This window comes from Podarcis erhardii, assembly GCF_964252035.2.
Source record: "Podarcis erhardii genome assembly, chromosome: 2".
Classification (NCBI taxonomy): domain Eukaryota; kingdom Metazoa; phylum Chordata; class Lepidosauria; order Squamata; family Lacertidae; genus Podarcis; species Podarcis erhardii.
This window is the reverse complement of record NC_138498.1, coordinates 31,745,366-31,770,750: the sequence shown is the minus strand read 5'-3', so window position 1 is coordinate 31,770,750 and position 25,385 is coordinate 31,745,366. Positions and strand designations below refer to the sequence as shown.

The window sequence follows — 25,385 nt, the reverse complement described above, 5'->3', positions numbered from 1 at the left end:
TTCATGACCATACCTACATACATCTATTGCAGCAGAACAGTGCATTGTGGGGGAGGGAAGATGGTTCCCTCAGGCAAGCAGCAATCCTTGCACTGATGGGACGATTACCTTTGCATGGTGCTGAAGTCCACCTCAGTCTCCTTATTTCACATCAGGGGCTTATCATTCCTCTGTTCAGTAGATTCTTGTTTTAGAGCACTCTGCAGAAATATAGGGTTGTCTCCAACTAAGCGCTCCTCAAGGTAGGCATAGCAAATACAGTGGGCCTAAGTTAACCATGTCCATTAATTTCAATGGTTCAGCTTTGAGTATTACACTGGTGTGGAGAAATGTTATATGTGTGTCTGTTTGTGTTTTGATGGAAAAAATATGTGTTCTCAAAGTTCAAGGCCTTATACTGTTACCACGTTGCAAGCCTCTTTAGCTGTAGCTGTTTGTGTGTGAGAGAGAAAGAGAAAGAGAGACTTTTGCTTTGAAAATGTATTAGCTGGGCTTGGCTCAGGTAAATTAATTTTGATAGGTCTGGGTGACAGCAGTCTGCCAGAGATTCTCGGCAGTTGGGAGTTACCTGTCAGAGAGAGACAGCTGAGGAGATGAAGGGGAAATTAGTTGCCAAGGAAAGGTGTGAGGAATAGACTAGAGAAAAACTGAGGCCTGAATATAAATTCCCAGTGTGTTATTAGTAGTTGCCTTGCGAGGCTCAGGAGAAGGGAGCCAGTGGCTGAGTTAGTCAGAGAGGCTGCCCTATACAGTGGTACCTCGCAAGACAAATGCCTCGGAAGACGGAAAACTCGCAAAATGAAAGGGTTTTTCGTTTTTTGAGTTGCTTCGCAAGACGGATTTCGCTATGGGCTTGCTTTGCAAGACGAAAACATCTTGCAAGTTTGTTTCCTTTGTCTTGCGAGTTTGTTTCCTTTTTCTTAAAACTGTCCATTCACTTCGAGGAGCAACTCATAGCACACGGTGTGGTAGCCTTTTTTGAGGTTTTTGAAGACTTTGTTGCTTTCTGAAGCTTTTCCAAAGTCCGTGCTTCACAAGACGAAAAAATCACAAGACGAAAAAACTCGCGGAACGAATTAATTTCGGCTTGCGAGGCACCACTGTATAAAGGTCAGTGCCAGCCTGTCCATGAGGCAAGGTGAGTCAGCTGCCTCAAGGGCCAGGATCCAGACAGAGGTGGCAGATCTAGCCTCCATGGAGCCCACCAGGGTGGCAACAGCTGTGGGAGAGGTGGCAGTGGTAGGTGGCTGCCATGGCATACTCCTTGGAGACCAGATCTGCTGCCACCTCCTCCTTGTCTGCAGTGTGTAGGTGCAACAGCAGTATGTTGACCAGCCCAGAGCATCACCAATGGCAGGACACTTGTGCTGTGAAGAGGAGAGTTATGGGGAGAGGGGATGGGATGGTGTGCTGGTGTGCCTGTGCACTGTGCACAAGGAGGCGGTGGTGACAGGTGACTGCAATGGCTGCCTGTTGTGGCTGCAGAGGGGAAGGCCATGGTGCCGGAAGACGGCACTTTCAGTTCTGCCGCAGGTGACAAAACGTCCCAGCCTGGACCTGGCCTCCATCCATGGGCATACCAGGATTTATGTTGGGCAGGGAGAGGGAGAACTGAGTTATCTGTGATGCAATTGGTCCATTAGTTAATAAATTTTATTTATTTACTTGATTATGCACCCCTTGGTTATGCCAAGGCCCCCATCCATCTCAATACTGCCTTCAGAGACCGGTTCAAATGAAATGCAGAGAGTGTCATCAGTATACATATGACATTGTGCTTCAAATCTCCCGACGACAGCTCCCAATGCCTTCATACAGATATAAGTTAGCATGGGGGACAGAATAGCCCCCAGCAAGGTAAATGCCATTGGCCAAAACAGTAGTTAACATTTAGTCCTCCAGGGCTTTACAAACTGTGTGTCACCACATTAGTGTGTCGGCTGCAGTGTGTAGGTGAGTCACATGAATGCTCCCCACTCTCCTCCCGGGGCTGGAAAGGGGTTTGTTTAACCCATGGGTAGGCAAACTAAGGCCCGGGGGCTGGATCTGGCCCAATCGCCTTCTAAATCTGGTCCATGGACAGTCTGGGAATCAGCGTGTTTTTACATGAGTAGAATGTGTCCTTTTATTTAAAATGCATCTCTGGGTTACATAGGAACATAGGAATTTGTTCATTTTTATTTTTATTTTCAAAATATAGTCCGGCCCCCCACAAGGTCTGAGGGACAGTGGACTGGCCTCCTGCTGTAAAAGTTTGCTGACCCCTGGTTTAACCTTTGGTTTGCTAGTAAAACTGAATTACTGTGTCATGAAATGATGCATATCTAAAACGTGTGTCACCAACATGAAAAGTTTGGAAAGCTCTGCTCTAGTAACTGCTGATAGTTGGAGAATGGCAAAGGCATTTTTCATTGTGGCAGCTATTTTGATTGCCCCAGAATGTATCTCAAAAACAAAAACCCAGACACATATACTGTTGAAGTCTCTGCCCATCAAAATCATTTATCCTCTCCTAAAAGAAAATGGAGACTTCAATGTGCCCATTGTGTGGTGGGTGTAACATTTCTAAATTCTTCTTTGTCATTTTTGGACAGCATAGCATTCACTTAAACAGGGACAAGTTGAGTACAGAACCAATATATTGGACATAGGTGCCTCGTTTTATGAAAGATCTATCGCTGGCTGCATATCAAAAGAGATGCAGAGCAAAGGAGTCTCGTCTAAACCATTTCATGTTTATTCATTGGCATTGTGACAGTTTGTCCTGTACTGAACTCTTGTCTTTGGTGGTAGTGCAACACACTTTGAAGAAACAGAGTGTGGAAATGGTATGATTTGCTACCAAACAGAACAATCCTGTTCAAGAAGAGGAAATTAGGAAAAGTTTCAGGAGACAAGAAATGGTTTAATGAAGTCATATTCTGCCTAATAAAACCGGCATCTTTTCAGTCATCATATCAAATTAGTGCTACTGTAATGCAAAAAAAAAAAAAAAAGTGGGGTTTCAATTCATTTACAAGAACAACTAATCCCTTTACAGGAAACACTTCACAAAGTTTACATGCATTTAATTCATTTAAGATAATATTTAATTGATGAGACAGTGATGTCAGTAGGAAGCGTTTGCATTTGTTATGCACTGGGAAACATTCTGGGGCATACAAGACATTCAGGGTCTGTTCAAAAGGGACAGAGGAAGAGGTGACATTATAAAGTTTATAGAATTATGGAAATGTAAAAAGCTGAACTTAAAACAGGAAAACGAGAAACTGGGAAAACTGGATGTGGCATAGTCATCCATCACTACTTGCAAATGACCAGTTTGTTGAGCATTCATCCTGATTAATCCTGCAAGGTGGTTAGATGATGTCAGCTATATTTTGAGCATTATCTCTGATTTGTTTGTTTTACAAGCTTTAATAAAAATAGCTTTAAAAAAACAAAGAAAAAATATGCATGTCAACATCAGATATCAAGCATTTTTAATATAAAATCTAAAAGAAAGAAAGAGAAAGAAAGAAAAGACTTCAAATCTCCGTCTATCAGCTTAAAAAACTTATGCAAAACTCTTACTCCATAATAACATGCAACTCCTCTACTTTCTATAAACGAACCTTTTTTCAGTCTTCAAACCCAGATCTTAAAAGCTCATTTTCCTTTTTGTGCAGAAAGTCCAATAAGGGGTTTCTAATCAATAAATGTCGTTAGTGATTTTTCTCTGATTAAGCATGTCAGCTTTGCCATCTTAGCAAAATTCATTAATTTCAATAATCATCCTTCAATTGTAGGCAATAATAAGTCCTTCCATCTTGGTGCATATAACAATCTGAAAGGCTGGTGGCAGCAGCTGAGGCTGCAGTTTCTCTGTGTGCCTTTTCCTGCCTCTTTGTGTTGTGTGTTCCCACGGATGCCTGACTCCCCCCCCCCCATCCTGCTGGCCACGATGATGTCCCTCAACAGCAAGCAGCCCTTTGGCATGGCATACTCCCGCTGCCTTGGCCTTCCCTCTCTGCCAGACTGAGACTCTATTACACTCTCCCCACTTCTCTCTCTCACACACACCCATGCAATACTGTAATCACTTAATAGTTTATGGGGCGCAATACTTGCTTTGTCCCGGGTGCTGGCCACCCATGTTACACCACTGCTTGTTACCATTATCTGCCTCAGTTCCTCAGACTCTCCTCCTGAAAATGTTAGTTCAGGCATAGGGATGTGCCTTATAGCTTCCTTTGGAAAGACAGATACAAAAAACCAACAAAAACCAACAACCATTCACCTCTGCTGTCTCCTTATCTTCCTTTAGTACACATTTGACTCCCTTATCTTGCAGGGGACCAACTGCATACCCTCCAACAGTTCTCTGATGAAAATAGGGACATCCTAATCCATAACAACAACAACAACAGCCCCTGCTGGAGGCTGCATTCACACAGAGAAAACATTTTCTCCCTCATAACACTAGAACTCGTGGAGATCCAAGGCAGCTGAATGTTGGGATATTTGGGATAGATAAAAAGGAAGTGCTCCTTCACACAATTTGATTGTCCACTTACAATATCCCCACCCCTAAACTGTCGTTCCATGCTGCCTTCACATTCCGTTCTCACTGGTCTTTGAGTGCCATACTCCAAAAGGGCTTGACCCACATCACGTCCAAACACAAACTCCAACCACGGTTCATTATGCAATGCTAATCAGATCATCTCATTCCTGTTTCTCACTTGATGCAGACCATACTCAAATTATTTAATTAGGAATGCAATGCAACCAATCTAATTCCAATTACAATTGCAAAAATTAGTGTGACATGTGTGCTCATTATATTAAGAGATGCCTGATAAATGAGTGTTCCTGTCATTGCATGTGGGACTGATGGGAAGCAGGGTTCATTCTACCAGCTTTGCAGAAAGCACAGCTCCATCAGACACCTCCTGTTTGCCCCTGAGCTGTTTCTGTGCTTTCTAGTCATCAGAAGTATTATACTTTATATAAGAATTGGCACCTGAGTTTGTTTTCTCCCTTGACCCTTTTCACTTCTGTGTTAAGTTTTTAGACTGCTAGCCTTGGGCAAAGGACTGTCATGTTTTAGTTGAGTGCATGTAATGTGCTCTAGGAGTCTTTTTTGGCTGAACAGCAGGATACAAAGGCTCCAAATCAATCAACCAACCTCTTTAACAATCTCATGATTCTTTTCAGAGGCAAAGTACAAATTTATTTCGTACTGTTTCCTAAACTCATATGAACTGCAAATGTTTAAAGGTATAGTACCATACCTATATTCTAATCTTTATCATGAGTAGATGAAGAATTTGGGAATCCATTGTGTTCAGTTAAGGATGGATACACCAAGGTGCAAGTAATCCTGTTACATGACTATACCTACCTGGACTTAAATACGCAGGTAGTGACCTCAGTCTTAAATTGGGTGTACACATGAGACCCTGTTCTAGCTTTTGTGCACTTAAGAGTGCTTCCAGACTGTTGATGCTTTTGGCTTGAGATTCAATCACATACCAGCAAATTCAGGTTGTACAATTACAGCTGATTTGGTGGTGCTGTGCGACCGCTTAGAGTTTTTTATTAAAATTCCACCCTTTGTGATAAGGTAAGTGATTGGGATTGCATGGGGAATTGTAGGATATCATTTGATTTATGCAATGTCATTTAATCTCCCTGCAAACAAATCAGAAATTTGAAATGGAAGAGGAACGAGATAAGAATGCATTATTAAATTGACAAAAAATGGGTTATAATATACAGATCGAACAGTGGGAGCATATATGGACTAAAGGGTTAAAATACACATTGTGTTATGATTTAAAAGAGATTTTTTTACAAAATGACATACTGTTGGTATCTAACTCCTGAGAAGTTATTTAGAATGTATAAAAATGTTCCAAGTGTACAGTATGTTGGAAATGTCAAGAACATGAAGGTGGATCTGTAGAAAAAGCTTTTAAAAAAGGATAAAAATACATACATTGATACAGAAGATTTTGAAGGTTAATGTTCAACTGAAACCAGATCTCTTCCTGTTGGGACTAATAAATATGCAACTAGAAAGAGAATCAGGAAGATAAACGCAATATATGGAGGGTATGGAGTTATGCAACCCTTGAGCCAAGGAAATACGGTAAGTTGCGTGGCAAGGTTCCAAACCCTCCAGGAAGTGGAATAAAGACACACGAAACAGTATTTTAGGTTAATGGGCGAAAAAGGCCGCAACTTTATTGGTTACAGAATGTGAGTGGTATTGGCTTAGGCATTGGAACTGACCGAGCAGGGAGAAAAGGAACATGTCCTCGGCCGTGGGAAGTTTAAATAGCCTGCGTCATGCCCCTGGACTGTCCGGATTGGATAGCCTTGGGATGACGTGGCAGAGGACCAACCAATGGCGCAGGGACTATCCTAGAGTGGCTGGGGCAACCCAGCCAAATGGGCAGGGTATAACAACAACTGTTGTTGCTGCTGCTGCTGCCATGGAATAGGATGCCCCTATTTTCATCAGAAACTAGGGACATCCTATTTTGTACAGTTATTCCTCCTCACGAAGAAGTGGGAGGAGAGAAGCCCAAAAATTAGACGTGTGCATATGGGAATTGCCTTAAATATATCATTGAAAGGGCATTTGTGAATACAGAAAAGAGCAAACAAAATGATCAGGGCACTGGAGCCCTTCTGACATTTGGGGCTTCTTAGTTTATAGTAGAATAAAGGGGGCATGAGAGGCATGTATACATTATGACAGGTGTGGTGATGGCTTTAAAAGGTGATTAGACAATGGCTATCAATGGCTGCTAGTCATGATGCAGGCGAACCCCAGTTCACGTCCTGCTTGTGTGGGCTTCCCCTCTGGTTGGCTACTGTGAAAAATAGGCCACTGCACTTGATAGATCTTTGGTCTGATCCACCAGGACTCTTCTCATGGTCATAATAATTCATGGATATTTTAAAAAATTATGGTAAGGGTCTTAAAACATGCTGAGAAAACAAGTAATTAAAGGGAGACGGGACTACCACCACTTCAGATGAAGTTGAGCATTTGCTACTAATTAGTTCCTCAAAACATTTCCCCTTCCATTCTATTTTTTTGGGGGGGGGGAGTTTTTATTATTAAAATAATTCAGCATTAATACACACATATTACGAATATACAAACATACATTTCATACATCCTTAAAAATGTTCAAACATACCCACACTCAATCCCACGGATACTTCCTTTTCCCATCACCATCCCTCACCCCTCATCCCACCTTTGTGTTAGACTTCCAATCTACTCAATTGCAATTTCTTTCCACTTCTATTACTTTCTTTCACACACCTTTAACCCAATTTTCTGCTTCTTTTTCTATTACACATTGTTATCCATCTTATTTAGTATTTCAGTATTTAAAACGGAACTTGTTTATTCTAATCAGAGTTCTGATTTTTCAATATGGTTTTGCAAGTATCCTTTAAACACCTTCCAGTCCCTGTCTATCTTCTCTTTTGAGATCCTTCCAATTTCTCCCATTGTTTTGGATATATTGTAATACTCCAATAATTTGGCAAGCCACTCTGTTTTTGTCAGTATAATACCACTTTTCCAATTTTTCACAATCAATAACCTTGCGGCTACTGTTGCGTATAAATATAATGTCTTGTCTTCTTCCTTTAGACTTCCTACCAGGAAGTCCCCCTCCATTCTAGAAGGAACCTGTGAGTTGTTAACTGGGAGATGTCATTCTGCCATTTTGAAATGCTCTTTTTCAAAAAGTGCATAGGGGAGGTGAACCAATGTTGCAAGTGACACAGAGCAGATACAGGCCTCAGTTTGGCTACAGGCCTGAAGTGATAAGTGGGAGGGTGCTTTGTGACTGGAAGTCAATAAAGAATAACTGGCAGAATTATTTCCTGCGCTCATTAGATAAATCTGCATAAATGCTGTCTTGGCCATGTGATTCAGGGCCCTCCCTGCTACAAGACTTATATAAATACTGGAGAAAGTTGTTGTGACATTCATGGAAAGAACAGCTCTAGATGAAAGCTTTGGCACACACCACCAAGCCTTGTGGAGCTTTCCTGCTGGGAGCAACTGTGATCTGAAGTGGGAGAACTGCTGCTGAACAAAGGCAGGTACCTCTTTCAAGGCAACTATACCTGCTTGACCATGTATGCTGCTTTCTCTCTCCTCCTCCTGGCAGCCTGCCTGCCCTCTGGATGGATGCAGACAGCCCTGGATGACTACGTCAAGCAATATGACCCTCACTACAACTACACTGTCACAAAGAAGGAAGACAGGCTTGGCGTGACCGTCTATACCGTCAACATGACCTCCCTGAAGTGGCAGAATGGTGAGAGCAGCAGTTTTGAAATATGGAGGAAGGCATTTCCGCTGTGCCCTTTTTCTTTGTGGAGGATGAGAGGGAACCTAATCCAGGGAGGTGGCTGCTGGGTGGGTGTGATCCGCTCTGTGGGTGGTAAGGAAACATGAACCAGGATAACTCAGTCGGTTAGAGTGTGTTGCAGATAACGCCAAGGTTGCAGGTTTGATCCCCATACAGGACAGCTGCATATTCCAACATTGCAGGGAGTTGGTCTAGATTATCCTCAGGGCCCCTTCCATCTCTGCAATTCTATGATTCTATGAGCAGCAGTAGATAATCGTTGGGTCTCCCTGTGGCTGGCTATGGAAGGGGAAACTGAATCATTTTTGAGACCCTAACAGGAATCCAATATATGAGTTTTAAACAGCCATAAATATTGGAGGGTTCTTGCAAAGTAAGGAGAAAGTCTCGTCTTTCCAGTCTGCTGTCAACTTGCTTAGGGGAGGTGGCCAGAGGTAAAACAGCTTAGAGTAGATGGAAGTTGTTCTCCTGATGGTCATCCTAGATTGTGTACAGTCTTTTCTCAAAGCTGCCCTCTCTTCAGTCTTCTTTGCTAAATGGCCCAACTCCTCTGCGAGATCCTTCAACTCATTCATTTCCAAAAAGGGCACGTGAAAGCATCCTTAACATTCAGTGAATTCTCTGTCAAAGAACACATGCATCTGTAATAAATTAGGCAAAACGGGAGCAAAAATAATATACTGCTAATTGAAAACAAAAACAAAAACACACCCTTCAAGAACTTTACAAAACAAAAACAAATAACAACCAATACAAACCACCCCATTGAATCCTAGGAAGTGTAGTTTATTAAGGGTGCTGGGAATTGTAATTCTTTAAGGGGTAAACTATAGTTCCCAGGACTCTTTGAAGGAGAAAAATTAAGATTTCATTGTGCTTTAAATGTATGGTGTGAATACAGCCCTCAGCAGGGCGCAGCAAGAGTGGCAATTACAAACTGGGGGGGAAATTCAGTAGTTGTCTCACAAATGAAAGGAGTTCCAGTGTGAATTCCAACCTGGGAGTGAGGGACGATGGCAGAAGTAACTGCGTCTTGAATGGGAAGATGGTGACCCTAATTTAAGGGTGGAAAACCTGTGACCATCCAGATGTTGCTGAATAACAACTCCTGTCATTCCTGACCATTGGCTACAACTGCTGGGACTCATAGAAGTTGGAGTCCAACAACATCCATGCCCTAATGAACTTTATCATTGTCAGGGGGAGTCTAGTGCCCTTGCTTTAGTTTCTTCTTGGCTAACTCTCTCTTTCCTTTGTATTAACTAAATATCAGTTCTGTGTATCTGTTTTCAGATTCTGAAGTGGACCGATCAATCTGGTGGCATACGATGACCATTGCTGTGTCAAAGAACCAAAGGATAAAGGACTCATGTTTGCTGATGATTGGGAATGGAAGAAATGATATTGCTCTTGATATCCCGGACTTAACTCCTGATGATGCCATTAATGCGGCAACATCTACTGGGTCGTAAGTAAAGTGAAGGGTTACTGCGCATGTCATTAGTTCTACTGTGTTCAGTTCAGACTATTAAGGGAATTAGTAGCCCTACTAGAATAGAGAACTGAGCCAGATGTACGTGCTGGAGGACTGCACCTTAGAACAAACTTTTCTGGGGTGTGGAGTGATGAAGGGAGTTAGAGGCATGCATCAGATTCAGAGAAATCCTGATTCCAGGAAGGATGTCTCAGGAAGATACTGGGTTTGTCTGAAGTGAAACTGGACATATGTGAGGTGCAAATGTCAACAGTAGGATCCCTGAATTGCCTCATAGTGTCTTGGCAATTCAGACATACAAAGACAGAACACTGCAGGAAAGTGTCTACTAAAGGCTAAACTAAATGTCTCTGAGCTTATCATATAAATAATAACATCAGTGTGAGTTGAAAGCAAAGGCAGAGCTCTGTTGTAATGAAAAGATCAATGTTTAAAGATGCCTAGCATATAAACATCCCTGGATCTATTTCTATTTAATAATCTATTTCTCAGATATTTGGCTGGTATCTTACCCAGAGACACCTCTTCCATTGCAATTTGAAGACTAACTGTCCACAAAACACTAGGTTGGATGAAGTGATTCCTTTTTTCACCCACCCCAAAACAACAATAACTACCAATGCACCTATTTTCCTCAAATGTGGTAGTGTTGGTGCCCTCAGAAGTGGTGACCTTGACAGCAAATTTCGTCTAATTCTAGGCGACCCCCTAGTGGAATAATGACTCAAGACAACGTGCTGTGGGATTAAAATTGTCCACAACTTTATTAAGTTTCAGATGTAGGGAGACAACTCTGGAGCCAACTGACGCTTCACAAGAAAGATTCACCTTCTGCTGTCTGGGCAGGGCAGTCCCTCCCCTTACCTAGACGATCCCCTGGCAATGCCTCCCCAAGCAGGATTGGGCAATTGGCTGAGGTAGGCGGAGACCTCCAGGTATCCAGCCTGGGGAGGGTGAAGCCAGCCCGAACTACTGGGAGCCGCAATGGGATCCGGGGGGCTGTGCGCGACCACATTTGTAAGTCAATGTCGTAACAAGATATATTTTAAATATCCCTACCATTAAAGACAAATAAGCTTGAGGTATGATATGTTTGCAACCTGTGAGTGCAATTGGAGGAAAAAATATTCAGTGCTAAATGGCTAGATAAAAAAGCAATTAAAAATAAAGTTAACAGTCTAAAGGTGATCTAACCCAATTCACTGTATTCAAGAAAGTTTCTCTATGCTCATTCTATCACATTAAAATCCTTTAAGAAACTATGATGACCATGATTTACTGTTAACGTAACAGCATATTCATAAAATCTCTGCGTCCTCTGTGCAGAGTGTAATATAGTGTGCCTTGATTTCATGACTAGGCCATAAGCTGCCTGGAACTGCGGACTCTGGTATCTTTGACATCACGTCTGTAGACTAGAGGGCATTTGCTTGGGTTGATGTTCTTTTTCAAGAAGCATGAATCACTTTCACTGCCTTTGTAGAACTGAAACTGTTGACTAATACTTTGCTTTCTCTCTGAAGTTGTGCAGCTCTCGTGCAGCAGATCCCAAACCAGCCAATCACCTATCTTGTAAGTCCTGTTTGATTCCCCGCCCCCCATACTGGGAACTCCACACACCCTTTTCAAAATTCTCATCTAAGAGTTTCACAGAATGAATTTGTTGGGTGAAAGGGGGGGGACACAAATCTTTGAATTGTGGTTTCTCTCCATTTTTCATTTTTTTATTAAATTCATTTTTCCACATCATTTTGTGGTTTAGTTGTTGCTGGGGGTTTTTTTTCAAGTCTCATGAAAATTCATCAGCATTTTATTGCAAATTTATCCTGATGTACACATTCTTGTATGAAATTTCATGTAATGCACACATTTTTGAAAGCCCTCAATCCCCAGTGTTATGCATTTTGTATGCTATTTCCACTAATAAAGTATTTAGTATTAATTGCTTTCATGCATGATCTCAACACAGTCTATAAAAAATACACTAAAAACAGTTTAAAACAATACAGAGAACAGCAGACACATTTAAACACACACCCCAATCCAAAATAATGTCTTTGTTTCCAAAAAGTACAGACAGTGAGTGTCTGTCATCGTGCACACAATTCAGAAAAGTGTGAATTTTGATGGATAGCAGTGTTTTGGTTTTTGTCTAGCTGGGGCAAGACTTGGCTGGCACACTGTTTTACCAGAGGCTTCCGTGACAGATTTTTTTTCTCCTAATACACTCTATTGAGGAGAGCATTTACTTTCACAGAGCAAAATCCAATAGAAGTCTACAGTTTGTTAAAGAACTATTCTTTAAAACAAAGTGTAAATTTATGAGAAGAAATTGCCATTCCATTTGCAAAAGTGTTCAAAATACTAGAATTAAAATAAATTATCCCTAGCACTGTATCTCAAAGATGTGTGTAAATCAAAGAAATACAGATCATTTAAAGGGGGGGTAACAAGTTTGGGAACTCTGGGCTCAATCAAAAACCCATTAATGTTTCATCCACGTTGCCTCTAGAAATACCCCATTGAAATATGCAAGAACAGCTTGGAAAATGATGAACTATTTTGCTCATGGTGGAAGTTCATGAACGATGAGACTGCAGGGCCAGATGTGCTGATTTTGTTCCCAATGGTCAAGGTAACTCTGGCTTCTTTGTTCTTCCTGGATTGGCTAGCAAACAGACACTTTCATTGTTATGGAGCATGTTCTTTGTTGTTTCCGGCCATGAGTGCTATCATCTGGATGGGGTGGTAGCACGAAATTTCTACTTCATGGTTTTCACAGCAATTCTACCAGCTTGACTGCCAGGGCTTATACCAATACAGTGGTACCTTGGTTTAAGAACAGCTTAGTTTATGAACAACTTGGATTAAGAATGCTGCAAACACAGAAGTAGGTGTTTTGGTTTGTGAACTTTGCCTTGGAAGCAGAATATGTTCTGCTTCCTGTTGAGTGTGTTCCATTTGTAAATTGAGTCCTCCACTGCTATGGGAAAGCACACCTTGGTTTAAGAATGAACTTCTGGAAGAGAATAAGTTCGTAAACCAAGGTACCACTGTATTTTAAAGTGAGCTTTTCCTGTTAGTATAAAAAGCCCCCCCTTACGATTTCTTTCAGTTTCATTGCATGATAATATTTTAGAATGGCTGAAGAAAGTCTAGATTTCTTTTCAGAACATGTAAATTAAATTATTTTCTATAACATGAGTAGACTGTTTGTGGACAAGAATCCTGAGCTATTGACATACAGTATTATGGAACATGAGCACTGTATACAATGGCATGAATTGCAGTTGATTTCAATACCTGTCTAGTCAGAGGTAAGATCCACGGAGTTCAAACAAAGGAAGAAACTTTCTCCAAAAAATCTTTGTTGTGTGCGTTAAAGGATGTGGCTATTAAAACCTGTCCATTCCTAACTATAAAAAACCCCAGAAACAGAACAGAAGAAAACTAAAACTAAACAGTTGTTGTTGTTGTTGTTGTTGTTATTATTATTATTATTATTATTATTATTATTATTATTACGGTCCATCTAACTGGGTTGCTCCAGCCACTATGGTTGGCTTCCAACAAGTTATAAAACCACAGTAAAATATCAAACACTAAAAACTCCCCTGTACAGCTTTCAGATATCTTCTAAAAGTCAGATAGATGTTTATTTTCTTGACATCTGATGGGAGGACATTCCATAGGATGGGTCCGGCTACCAAGAAGTCCCTCTGTCTGGTTCCTTGTAACGTCACTTCTTGCAATGAGGGAACCACCAGAAGCTGGATCTTAGTGTCTGGGCTGAATGATGGGGGTATACAGGGCCGAAGCTGTTTAAAGGCCAGCGTGAACACTTTGAATTGTGCTTTGAAATGTACTGGAAGTCAACACAGATCTTTTATGACGGGCGTTATATGGTCCCGGTGGCCACTCTCACTCACCAGTCTGGAAGCCACATTCTGGGTTAGTTGTAGTTTCCAAGTTACCAATCAGTGAGATTTATTCATTCTGTTTTTAGAATTACTCATCAGTTGGTGATGAGTACTGTTCCTCACATTAATACACTGTGTGCACCCTCAGTATTACTTTTGCAGATTAGCATGGGGCTCCATTAACGCTCTGAAGACAAACCTTCTGGTGATGGCATTGTCATTATGCCATGCCAACAAGTATCTCCTTTGAATTCCAGAGGATGTAATCCTTTTCTCTTGTGTACAGGCTGCTGTACGGGCCATGGACACTGTAACAGATTTACTACTGAAAGAATCTGGTGGGATGATGAACATCACAAAGTTCTCTTTGATGGGTGCTTCTAAGGTATGTATGAAGTGCAGGTCTGTACTCCTTTGACATTTCCTGCACATTGTTTTCTTTTTGCTTCTTCTGCACTTGCCATCCGGCTCCCAGTGCACCTTTGCAACCTCATTCTTTTCTCTCCTTATGGCAGCGTGGCTGGACTGCCTGGCTTGCGGCAGCTGTGGATGAAAGAGTTGTGTCCTTTACTCCACTTGTATTTGATCTTTTGAATATCATTAAGGTGAGAATCCAGTTTCTTCACAGTAGGGAACAGCATAGTTCTTCCCAATAACATGCCAATAGTATTGACTTCAGATGCAGAGATTATGCTACCCTGGGCAACTTCACTGTTCGTTCATGTATATACCACCTTTTCAATAAAATGTTCTGTGGGGGGAATGGGGGTCTCCTGAAAAGAAAAATAAATAAAATAAAAATAAAATGTCCAAGGATGCTCACAAAGCAGCATTAAAACACAAGAAAAATCAATGCAGTCCCTTACATTTGATAGGCTGTGCAGGATATACTTCACAACCTCTAACTCAGCTGCAGGCTGAAGCTTACAGAGATCTTGAAGACTACACACACACACACACACACACACACACACACACACACACACAAACTATTTATAAGGAATGTACCCTACCTGTCTAATAAAAAGCCCCTAATGTGGCCCTGAACTAGATTTATAGATAGGTATAAATATAGATAAATACAAGACAATCAGAATATTTTCCCAAAGAACTGGGGGTTAAAAAACAGCAAAATGCAGCTTTCTCCCAAACCTGGAAAAATTAAAATATATTTACAAGAAGGCTAAGAGACAGAGAGAGAACCATACACCTGAGGAATGGTACTTCACATTCTCAGCACGGTGCATCACTATTGAAAAGGCCCTGTCCTGTGTCCTCATCAACCACACTGCTGAAGACAAAGGGAGAGCAAGTAAGGTCTTCAATAATTTTAGGGGATGGGCAGACTCATGAGTGAAGACTGTCCCTCAAATCATCTGACCCCAAACATTGCCTCATGAACTCAGACATCAGGTTATTGAGCGAGGGGAGGAAGAAAACTTTCCACAATAGCCACGATTGTGGAATTAGAAAATTAAATTCCACAATCCTGGCTATTATGCAGGGTGACCTGGGTGGTTTCAAGAACTAGAGTAACAGGGATTGTGTACAATCCAACAATAGTAAGAATGGCTACACAATAAATGTAAGGGAGATGCCATGTAGACAAAGCTGAGTATCATGACCAGCAGGTTAGGTACAAACAGTGCTAGTTTTCTAGAAAAAAATATGCTGAAATTCACCATGAATGCCTCCTTTGATCCCTTAAAATGGCAGTGGCATCCACTTGAGAGCCCTGGGTACAAATATCCATATTAAGATGTCATACTGAAATTTTCTGAATATTCTGGCCTATCAGTGGGATGGAAAGAGGTAGTTGTCAACTTAACCCAAGTAAATAACAAGAAAGCCATGAGATAAAATAATATAGAGATCTGTTGGGGCTCATCCAGACTTCCTTTTGTGCCATTTTTCTAGGTACAGGTGCAGTCTTTAAAGCACCATGTCCAAGCACTTTTCTTCCTTCTTTTTTTGCCCCAAACTTCCCTGGGAAAACCCCTTTTTTACTACTGAATTGGAGCAAACGCCAATCCACAGAAAACCCAAATTGCTGTTTGTCCTGATTCAGCATTAAAGAGTAGGTTGGGGGGGGGCGGGAAGTGCTCAGGCACTGCGCTTTATAGCATGGACCTATGACTAGAAAGCACAAGGCAAAAGGTAAGTGTGGATGAGCTCTTGGTCACTAGATACATAAAAAGTCTCCGAGCCATTTGTAGCATATTTAAAAGCATACGTAAAATACATTAAAATATAAACAGGTAGACCTCATAATGAATGTTGCTGCTATGATGTAACTGCATGTCTTGTTTGGAATTTTATCAGCTTGGTAGCACCTCAAAGATGTCAGTAAAAGTATCAGGTAGACCTCATAATGAATGTTGCTGCTATGATGTACCCATAACTGCATGTCTTGTTTGGAATTTTATCAGCTTGGCCCTGCTAGATCTCGTGACTGTCCTCCATTTGATAGGACTTCAAGTTCTTAAGATATGACATGTGCTATGTGTGAAGTCATAGGTGTACACCGAACTCACTTCTGTCTGTTTTGCTGTAGAACTTGCACCATCAATACCGAGCATACTGTGGCTGGTCATATACCATGAAGCCTGAATATGAGCTGAATTTAACTCGGCAGATAGACACTACACGGTTCGAGAATCTAAATTCATATGTTGATCCATATGGTGAGCAGTTCTTACCTTCTCAGACTTTTCTGATAAATGAAGCGCTAGGAGAAGAATCACTATTCATTGGTGAAGAAAACATCCTCAGGGAAAAGGAGGTCATCATGCAGGGAGTTAAGGAGCAGATTTTCCCCATTCCTAAAAATGCCTGTATGCATCTTAAAGGAATAGTCATAGGCCAGGCTCCCATGGATTGCTGACATGGCCATAGATGAGAAAGGACCAGATTAATGGGGGCCAATGGATGGTTTCATAGAGGGAAGTAGAAAAGGGTACTGATTGATCCATTGCTGCTTGTCTAATGGAATGAGCTGCCTTGTCCTCCCCTTGTGTGCTATTCCAGGGGTTATCCCAACCCCCATTAACCAATTTGGGGCAAATGAGAGAAGGAGAAGGGGAGAAGTCACATTCTTCTAGCGGATTTGCTCTGCTGTCTGCTAGTAGGACTGGAAAGCCAAACTGATGATTGCTTGAGGTATTCAGTCTGTGCAGATCTGGGGAACCCTCCTATTGCTTCCTTGATGACCTGGAGAACATAATACCAAAGATGCAAATGGGCAAACAGCATATATGCTACAGAATGGCTTCCTTTTCAACATTGCTTTGCTCTATGGTCTCAGTCATATTTTTGTTCCATTCTGCTAGGGAAGAATGAAGTTAGCAAGGGCCCATCTGATCTGTATCTATAAAACCAGAGCCAATTCTATTCTTCTGCAAGTCAGATTCCACCAAATACATAATTATTTCTTTTGTTGTCTACTATGGTGAATTTGTTTCATATTTTTGTTGTAATTATTGTCAGTATTGCTACATGATTTCACACCATTTATTTCAGTGTATTCTATGCTTTTCCTGATAGAGTGCCTGTTATGGTCAATTAAAACCACAGTCTTTCACACTTTTAAAGTATCTAAATGTTCTTAGTGGGTCGCCATTCTTCCTTCCTTCAGAGTAAATGAAGCAGCTAATGGCCTATCAATTAGTGGTCCCCCTGCAGGGTCCCAATATTAGCCATCCAGCTTTCAGAGGGGATGGGAAGAGAAGTGTTAAAATTAAATGAGCAAGATAAATCATGAAGCTGAAGACATTGTGCAGATTCTTCTCCCTTACTCACATTCAACACTCCCTACCCCTCAGCCACAAACCTCTGCCAACCTCTTCTTCCCACCCTTGGACCCATCTTACTTTCCATGCAGGCAAACATGGAAATGGCTGCCTACAAGATGGTCCAGATCTGCATTCAGATGTGACCCACACACTTCCTACAGCCCACTCAGATGAAACCCCCACATCTCCCACACACCCGTATTCACTGACAGTATTCTAGGCAGAAACCACCAACATGCCAAATACAGTATCAAGTGCAGGGGAAAGGGAAGAGTCCATTCTTCTGCTGACTTCTGAAGGTTGCCACCAGCCCCACCAAGCGGAAATCAGACATGATCAGTGCTATTTTTCAGGAGGTACTCAAGGGTACACAGTACCAGCACCCCCCTCTTTGTTAAAAAGTGTGATATGTACTGTAACAACTTCATGGTGAGTACCGGCATCTATTTTTCTAGGGGGGAAAGCACTGAATGTGATGGACAAATGCTGGTGACACCCACCCTACCTTTTGGGGAGATGGGAACAGTGGAGGGATGGGACACATTCTTTGGAAGGAGGTGGGCTTCTCTAGGGCTAGATCCATTATTTTGTCATTCAACTATACAATCAAACTGTTCACTGATTAGAGCCTTTTGTATGCTTTCCTTCAGCAACCTCCTTTAAATACATGCCCCCAAGCTTTCAGCATCCCCCCCTTTGTCCCCTTCCCTCTCTATCCTTCTTCCTGCATCATTCAGCTACTAGCATCATTAAACTACAACAATCACGGAGGGGTTTTTTGTTCATTTTGGGGGGGCAGTTAAGAGGTATACAAATTTAGTTAAACAGTTAAATACATAAAGAAAGAATCAAAGTGTGCAAAGGAAGTATCAAACTTATTAATTTTAATTGGGAAACAAACAATATACCAATTGCATTCAGTTGACTGATTTAGGCTTCAGACCTCAGGGTATAGGGCGGTATATAAATTCAATAAGTAATAAAGAAGCCAAACAGACATACGAACTGCAGCAATTTCCACACCTTCCACATCTCTGTATCCTGTCCCCTGAACATATACACCTGTTTAGGGCTTTGTGGTCCTTACTCTGTTCCTATTCTTTCCCATTACTCCTGTGCAATCTTGTTATCTTTTTATGATGATTTATGATAAAACAAGTAGTAATTACTTGAGAATTGCATGTTTTGCCCATTACTATAACATTTATTTTTCCATCCCCAGCATATAATGAGCGATACTTAAACAAGTTTGTGTACATAATCATTGCAACAGGAGATGAAATTTTCTTACCTGATTATAGCCGAAATTTCTTTCCTCAGCTAGCAGCTAAAAAATATTTCCGGTAAGTTCATACTGGAAAAAATACCAAATTCTCTTTTTTAGATGAAGGGCAGAAACCATCGCGGTTGTTAGTTAGGCAACAGATAGTTTGAACTCCAGATTGGTAGTTTTGGGTGAAGAGAGATAATCTGAACTGCAGATTTATAGCTGATTCTGCCCTCTGTGGAGTGAGAACCTGATCAAATGGACACCAAGCAATCCATGCTGTGAAAAGCCAGTTTCTGCTATAATATTTTAGAACCATTAAGAGAAGATGAAAGGCAATTTTGAAACAAATACAATGGGAGTGTTTAAAAATAATCTCTGCTGCTCTAAAACATTTCATTTGTTTTTACCCTCAGTAATACCTAGCCCCTCATAGTTTTATTTGTGAGTAGGAGATCTATTTTGCCTTCTTCCCTCTGCTTCCCCCTTTTTTAAAAATCACATTTTACAAGACAATGTATTGTGTACGAACTTTTCTTAGTACCGTATATAATAAAATTGTAAAATTGTCATCGTGCTGCAGTTTGTAGAAGTCATGCTAGTCTTCCTTCATCAAGCCTTCTTTTTCTGTATGCTGGGTAATTTTGTCTTCAGTAGGGTTTCTCTCTATGTGTGTTTTCTTTTCAATGAGGGAAAACTCAGGAAGCTGTGATTAGATTGAACATGTCATCTTTGTCTATTGCAATGAAGATATTTCTTTTTCAAAAACCTCTCTTTTACTCTGCAGGGCCATCCCAAACACTTTCCATGCGATTTCATTACGCCCACTGATTAGATTATCTATCTTGGACACAAGTATAGCCTTTTATCTCGCCACCATACAGAATCTAAGCATGCCCCAAGTTTCTTGGAACCTGACTGAGGTAAGAAAAAAATGATACTGTGTTACTGAATGACAGAAATAATTTAGGCATAACGCTTGTCTTATCACTTACATCAAGCCAGGACCAATTAAGGAATCCTTATAATGAAATGTGATCCTTTACTAAGGACACTCAGTTGAGCTTGTTTCCTAGGAAGTTATCAGTATTTTAAACAGGCTGTTATGATTATAGGAGAATCAGTCTTGATTAATGTTGTCCTTCAACAACTGATTGGAACTGATTTAAATAATTATGACATTTGTCTGTTTTCAAAGTGTGGTTGGTTGACTGAGCTTTGCTAGTGAATATCAGAAAGTTGTGACATTTCTTTCTGGCCTCCTATCATTTTATTTTTTAATTACTGTATCAGAATATGTGGTTCAGTAAATGTAACATGAATATGCCCTTGGAAGCAAAGCACAAAGAAAAATTCCAGGGTCTTAATTTATTTTAAAGGTGTGGGTTGACTTTATGCAGGCTGTGGCCTGAGACAGTCTTTCACACAAGCCAACTGAATCAATAGCTGCTGTCAAATTGAATATCCTTTGAAATCTTTGGAAGCTGCCTAGGAAGGGCCATAGCTCTGTGGTAGCGCATTTGCTCTGCAGGCAAAAGGTATTTGGTTCAATCTCTGGCATCCCCACATATGGCTGGGAGAGAATCCCACCTGAAATCACCCGAGAGCTGCTGCCAATCAGTGTAGACAGTACTCAGCTAGATGGACCAATGGTCTGACTCTCAGAATCACAGAACTGTAGAGTTGGAAGGGACCCTAAGGGCCATCTTGTCCAATCCCCGGCAAGGAGGGGCTCTTGGGGGTGGCAGCCACACATTTCCTGCTGTGATTGATGGATTCCCATTAGCAACACATTGGACAGTGAAACACACACACACACACACACACACACACACACACACACACACACACACTTCTTTTTATTGCATTTTAACTATTTGCTTCAAATTAAAGCAATAGATTTCACTCAAACTTTATTGCCAGGTACAAAGTGAGCACAAATACATAGTCCCATGACTCCAAGGCAAGCAAAGATATAAGGAGTCTCCCCTGAAACCCATTCTGACTGCCGGCTCCTGGCCAGGACCCCTATTTTGCAGGGACAGTCCAGGATTTACAGAAGCCATCCCAGTTTCTGATTTGATCCTGGACTGTCCTGCTTTTCCTTAGGAATTCCCTATTTTCTTCAGAAAAATGTTGGAGGGTATGGAGTTGCATGACCCCTAAGCCAAAGAGCTAAGTAACTATACAACCTTTAGAAGACATCTGAAGGCAGCCCTGTATAGGGAAGTTTTTGAATGTTTAATTATGTTTTTATATATGTTGGAAGCCGCCCCGAGTGGCTGGGGCAACCCAGTCAGATGGGTGGGGTATAAATATAATAATTAATAATAAAATAGAATAGGCCATCCTTATTTTCACTGGAGAAATGTTGGAGGGTATGGGATCCCCCCAACCCCCCCCCTCTAAAACTCATTTTCCAGACTGATAAAGGCAAAGGGACATCAGTAGCCATCAGGAGAAAGCAAGAAACTCATATTTTGACTCCTGGCACCCTGCTTTGGGGATTAGAACTGAAATTTTTGTTGCCATGTAGAGAAGTGCCTGCTCAAGGAATAAGTCAGCTTCTTATACTCATATAGGAAATTGTCTCCTGCAGACAGTAATAGCAATGGATAATAGCTTGAGGAGCACTTGATTTTTCTGTCCCATTCTCTCTTTTTCTAGACAGATACCAAAGGTGTTGTCTATCTATATACAGATCAAGTGCCTTCAGCAATTAAATGTTTCTTTGCTGACACTGGGAACTCTCAAAGGTAGGATTATTTAAGAAATAGTGTATATAATGTATTGATGCATAAAATGATATAAAAACATACAATGTCGATATAAACATACAAATAAGTAAGGATGGACAAATTTGGGGTCGCTTAGTTTCTGTTTTCTACAAATCTTATATTCAGTTGACCCTACTTCTACTGCAATTTACAATTAATTTTTTGCCAGCATTTTAATGCATATTTCTTCTTAAAAACATACATTCTTAACATGCAATTTTGACAAAAATACACATTTTTGCAACCGATTCCCCTTAATGTAAGGTTATTTTATGTCATCTTCACTAACCTGTGAATTTATATGCACACTTCACCCTAATACATGCCTTTCTGTGCACATTACTTTGCTTGAGAACTGCATTGCAAACTTCATGGACCTGTGCCTCTTGAAGGATGTCTATGTTTTGGTTGCCACATTATTTTTCAAAGTGTGGATTGGGGGTGTTCTCTGCCTTGCAATATTTTCTCTCTGGCAAAAAAAAAGAAAAAAAAGAAAGCAATCTGAGTGCTCTTTGTGTCAGTGAACAGCGCCACAAAAAATATAGTTTTTATTCTTTGCCAGAAATCCTTTTGTATGTTTTCAAACCTGCTAAACAAGGTTCAGGAGGGAATTCTCTGGGTGGGTTACTGAGTATGCTCTGGAACCTTTGGGATCAGGTTGACAATGTTAAAGGACCATCATAATGGTGAGTTGTCTTGCATAGTAAATAAACAGAATTTTTATTTTCTATCATCAGATATATCCCTTGTGCTGCAATATGTGAAAGGTTGCATTCTTGGTGGTACTTAACTCAAAAAAGTCGCTTCTTCAGTGCTCACCATTCCTCCTCTTTCCTATATAATTCTCAGGCGAGACTTCAGGTGGTCCACAAGTGCTGGCTTACGAATCATACCTTGGTTTCCCTGTGCGGCTGAGAAAGTGGTAAGAGGGTTTGTGATTTAGGATTTCTCAATTTCTTCACACAGCTGAAGAGGCCAAGTCTCCCCACTCCAAACACGCACGCACAAAACTGGGCTTCTGTTGTAGAGATATTAAATTTCCTTATATCTGCAAATTTGCTAAATGCTGGGGTCCCGTTCCCCCCCCCCCCCAGGATAGTGCATTCATTTCAGATAATTGTGAGGTGTGTTGCACAGGATCCTGCTGGTTACTATTAGTGATTGGCTGCCCAAAAATGTCATTGCTCTTGCTTTCCCCTTGGATGAGCAGAGGTTCATGTTTTGCAGTCTGGAGAGACCCTGCTGTAACACAAACAGGATTCCTTCATTATGTTCTAGTTAGCTGGAACATGGTCTTTCCCATGGGGGAGTCCATGGGATGGTTTCATTTCAAAGCCCAGCAGAGCCAATTTCCATCTAGAATTGCCCAGAAAGATGTGAGGAAAATAACATTTTCTTTATACTGCACTCCTAAAAACACCCATATACATCCCAAGGGCCATATAGAAAGTCTTCAAGGGTCACATTTAGTCCCTGGGCCTGAGGCTCCTCTTTCCTGATGTGACATGTTTGTAATGCTGGTGTGAGAGCCTGCTCTGTGTAACAAAATGGGACAAGTTTCTGTCTATTGGAAACTTGAAGTGATTGAGGTTCACCTGGAAGAAAAGTGGGATCACCCTCCGCCCCACCCTGCCCCACTGAGCACAGGCTCCATAGCTGTTCCTCTGTTCTCTTTCCTTGGAACAGTGGAACCAGGAACCTCACCTCACCTCACTCTTCTCCAGATTCATACTAATGAATGTTCTAGAATTTCTTAAGTGCAATGTGATGCAAGAATTCCTGTTCACTTCTCAGTGCCTTCTTCTGTCTCATCTCTTTGCAGGAAAATGGTGTTTATATGGCAGAAATGAGCAAGCCACTATTGGGATGGAGAGGCTTTTTTATTGAGGTAAATATCAGCTCCATGGAGTCTAGTATTTGATTCTCTCTCTCTCTCTCTCTCTCTCTCTCTCTCTCTCACACACACACACACACACACACACAGAGTCTGGTTGTACTGAGCACCAGAACTGATGGAATGTCATGTACGGACATTAGTACTAGACTGTTAAAGAAGGAATCAGGATAGACATCATTGGTCTATGATTGTCAGATCACACAATGTCCACCCCATTCCAGTACCAAATCTTCATCACCAACCCCAAAAAAGGTTGGCATTTGCAGCTTTTTCATTTGCAGCTTTTTCAGCTAAAGCAGAGTGATTGTCTACAGGGGCTATGAGCGGGAAATAGTTTTCCAAATCCCTGTCCAGGCATTAAACTCACTGGATGGTGTAATCAAGCCATGGTTTCTCCTGTTTCATTCCTACATTTCTTGTAGCATGGAGAAAACAGTGACCGCAGCTATTGGTTCCATCCCTTTCAAAATCAAGAATAATGGATGTTTCTTTTACCTGTTTGCATGTAAAAGATAAAAATCATCTTTGTATTTTTTTGGAGAGCTTTCTCATTTTGTTTCTCACAGTTTGAATGTTCACCTCAGGATTCAGATGAAGCTGTTATACTATCTAGAAGACTTAAGGCAAAAACTGGAAGTACCAAATGCTTAGCTTGTCATTCAGTCTAGTTCACTCATTTTACCCTTCTAAGAATGATCCATTCTGACTACCATGCCTGAAAGCTGGGTATTCATATATTACTTGAAACCAAGAGACAGAAAACTGGTGTGCAACCAGCTACTTGAGAAAGCATGAAGTACTCTGCCATAAGGCACTGATGTAAATGTAAGGCATAATAATTATTTCTTAAATATGCCTGTGCTGTAAACTTTCAATGCAGCCTCCATGCCATTTTTTGCAATGGAACATACTGAGAAGAACTGCCATTTCTTTTCCAGGTAACTTTCCCAGGACCTGAGAACAAACCACATGTTTTCACTTCGGAGGTTCACATTATCCCAGATACTTATCCATGTGAAGACTGCCAGGGAGAGGAGTGCTATGGAACGCTGGTGTGACATCCACCAGCGATGCTGTGGCTCCTGCTGGGGAAGACATGAGATGCACCTAGAAAAACGTGTGGAGGAGCAAGTGGGCAGAGAAAAAACCTTGCACAGAGAATGCATAGGTTCAACCTCAGCTAAACTGAAATAGGTGTGGGATGGGGAATGTAATATCATGGGGCAGGTGAGAAAGTCGGTCACAATCAGGAGACCTAAAGGACTAGCTATGGTGGCAATGGGAAATGGGTAGGAGGGTGAATGAATGAGAATTACTGGGCATGGGAGAAAGGGCTTGGCTCTGCAGAATTCAGAACAAGTAACGCAGTAAAGGAAAGTGTGCCTTTGTAATCCCCAGATCTCTGGATCACAAGAAAGAAAAGCACTATCTTCTGTTAATCTTCACTGAAATTCTGTACAAGTATTGGAGCATTTAGTGCAGATTTAATACACAACTCCTTAGCATGGATTTAAGATAGTTTAACTTCATAGACTTCAATGGGAACAAGTAGCCTCTAATCTAAGTAATTGATTATACTGTAACTGGATTGTAAATCATCATGTAAAGTGACTGAATTTAAATTCCATGTGAGTCAGAGAACAAATGAGTGGCTTCTTTGGCTGGCTGTTATCTCTTCATTTTAGATTCCCTTCTGATGAATGGAGATGATAATAAAGTTGACTATATTTTTGTGGCAGAAGTGAAGCCACCTGCTGGGGATTTCATTGCCTGATCATTTCTTGCTGTTTTCTGTTTGTTTTCTGTTTGTTAACAAATAAAGGTTGTTTCTGGCATTCCTACCAT

At 41.1% G+C, this 25,385-nt stretch overlaps 1 protein-coding gene across 3 annotated transcripts; it reads left to right on the top strand.

Annotated features, from left to right (window-relative positions):
* The first annotated feature begins 115 nt into the window (after positions 1–115).
* On the top strand, positions 116–25,385 carry LOC309334966 (autocrine proliferation repressor protein A-like). Of its 3 annotated transcripts, none has more exons than XM_081849789.1 (14): positions 116–242; positions 8,190–8,339; positions 9,687–9,861; positions 11,412–11,460; positions 12,401–12,523; positions 14,095–14,193; positions 14,324–14,413; positions 16,363–16,492; positions 18,822–18,942; positions 19,654–19,789; positions 21,534–21,622; positions 22,493–22,565; positions 23,466–23,531; positions 24,479–25,385. In XM_081849789.1, the coding sequence occupies exons 2-14, from the start codon at positions 8,210–8,212 to the stop codon at positions 24,596–24,598; spliced, it is 1,401 nt and encodes a 466-aa protein (XP_081705915.1). In that variant the 5' UTR covers positions 116–242; positions 8,190–8,209; the 3' UTR covers positions 24,599–25,385. The 3 variants fall into 3 exon arrangements, with proteins under 3 accessions (XP_081705915.1, XP_081705914.1, XP_081705913.1); XM_081849788.1 differs by lacking the exon at positions 116–242 and adding an exon at positions 6,770–6,965; XM_081849787.1 differs by lacking the exon at positions 116–242 and having other exon boundaries at positions 7,726–8,339.

What these genes read in the sequence shown, in the direction of transcription:
- LOC309334966 (XM_081849787.1), top strand. Translation starts at nt 8,156, where the DNA reads ATGTATGCTGCTTTCTCTCTCCTCCTCCTGGCAGCCTGCCTGCCCTCT. An exon ending in ATCTTTTGAATATCATTAAG is followed by an intron (nt 14,414 to 16,362) that starts GTGAGAATCCAG and finishes GTTTTGCTGTAG; the next exon opens with AACTTGCACCATCAATACCG. An exon ending in TTCATATGTTGATCCATATG is followed by an intron (nt 16,493 to 18,821) that starts GTGAGCAGTTCT and finishes TTCCATCCCCAG; the next exon opens with CATATAATGAGCGATACTTA.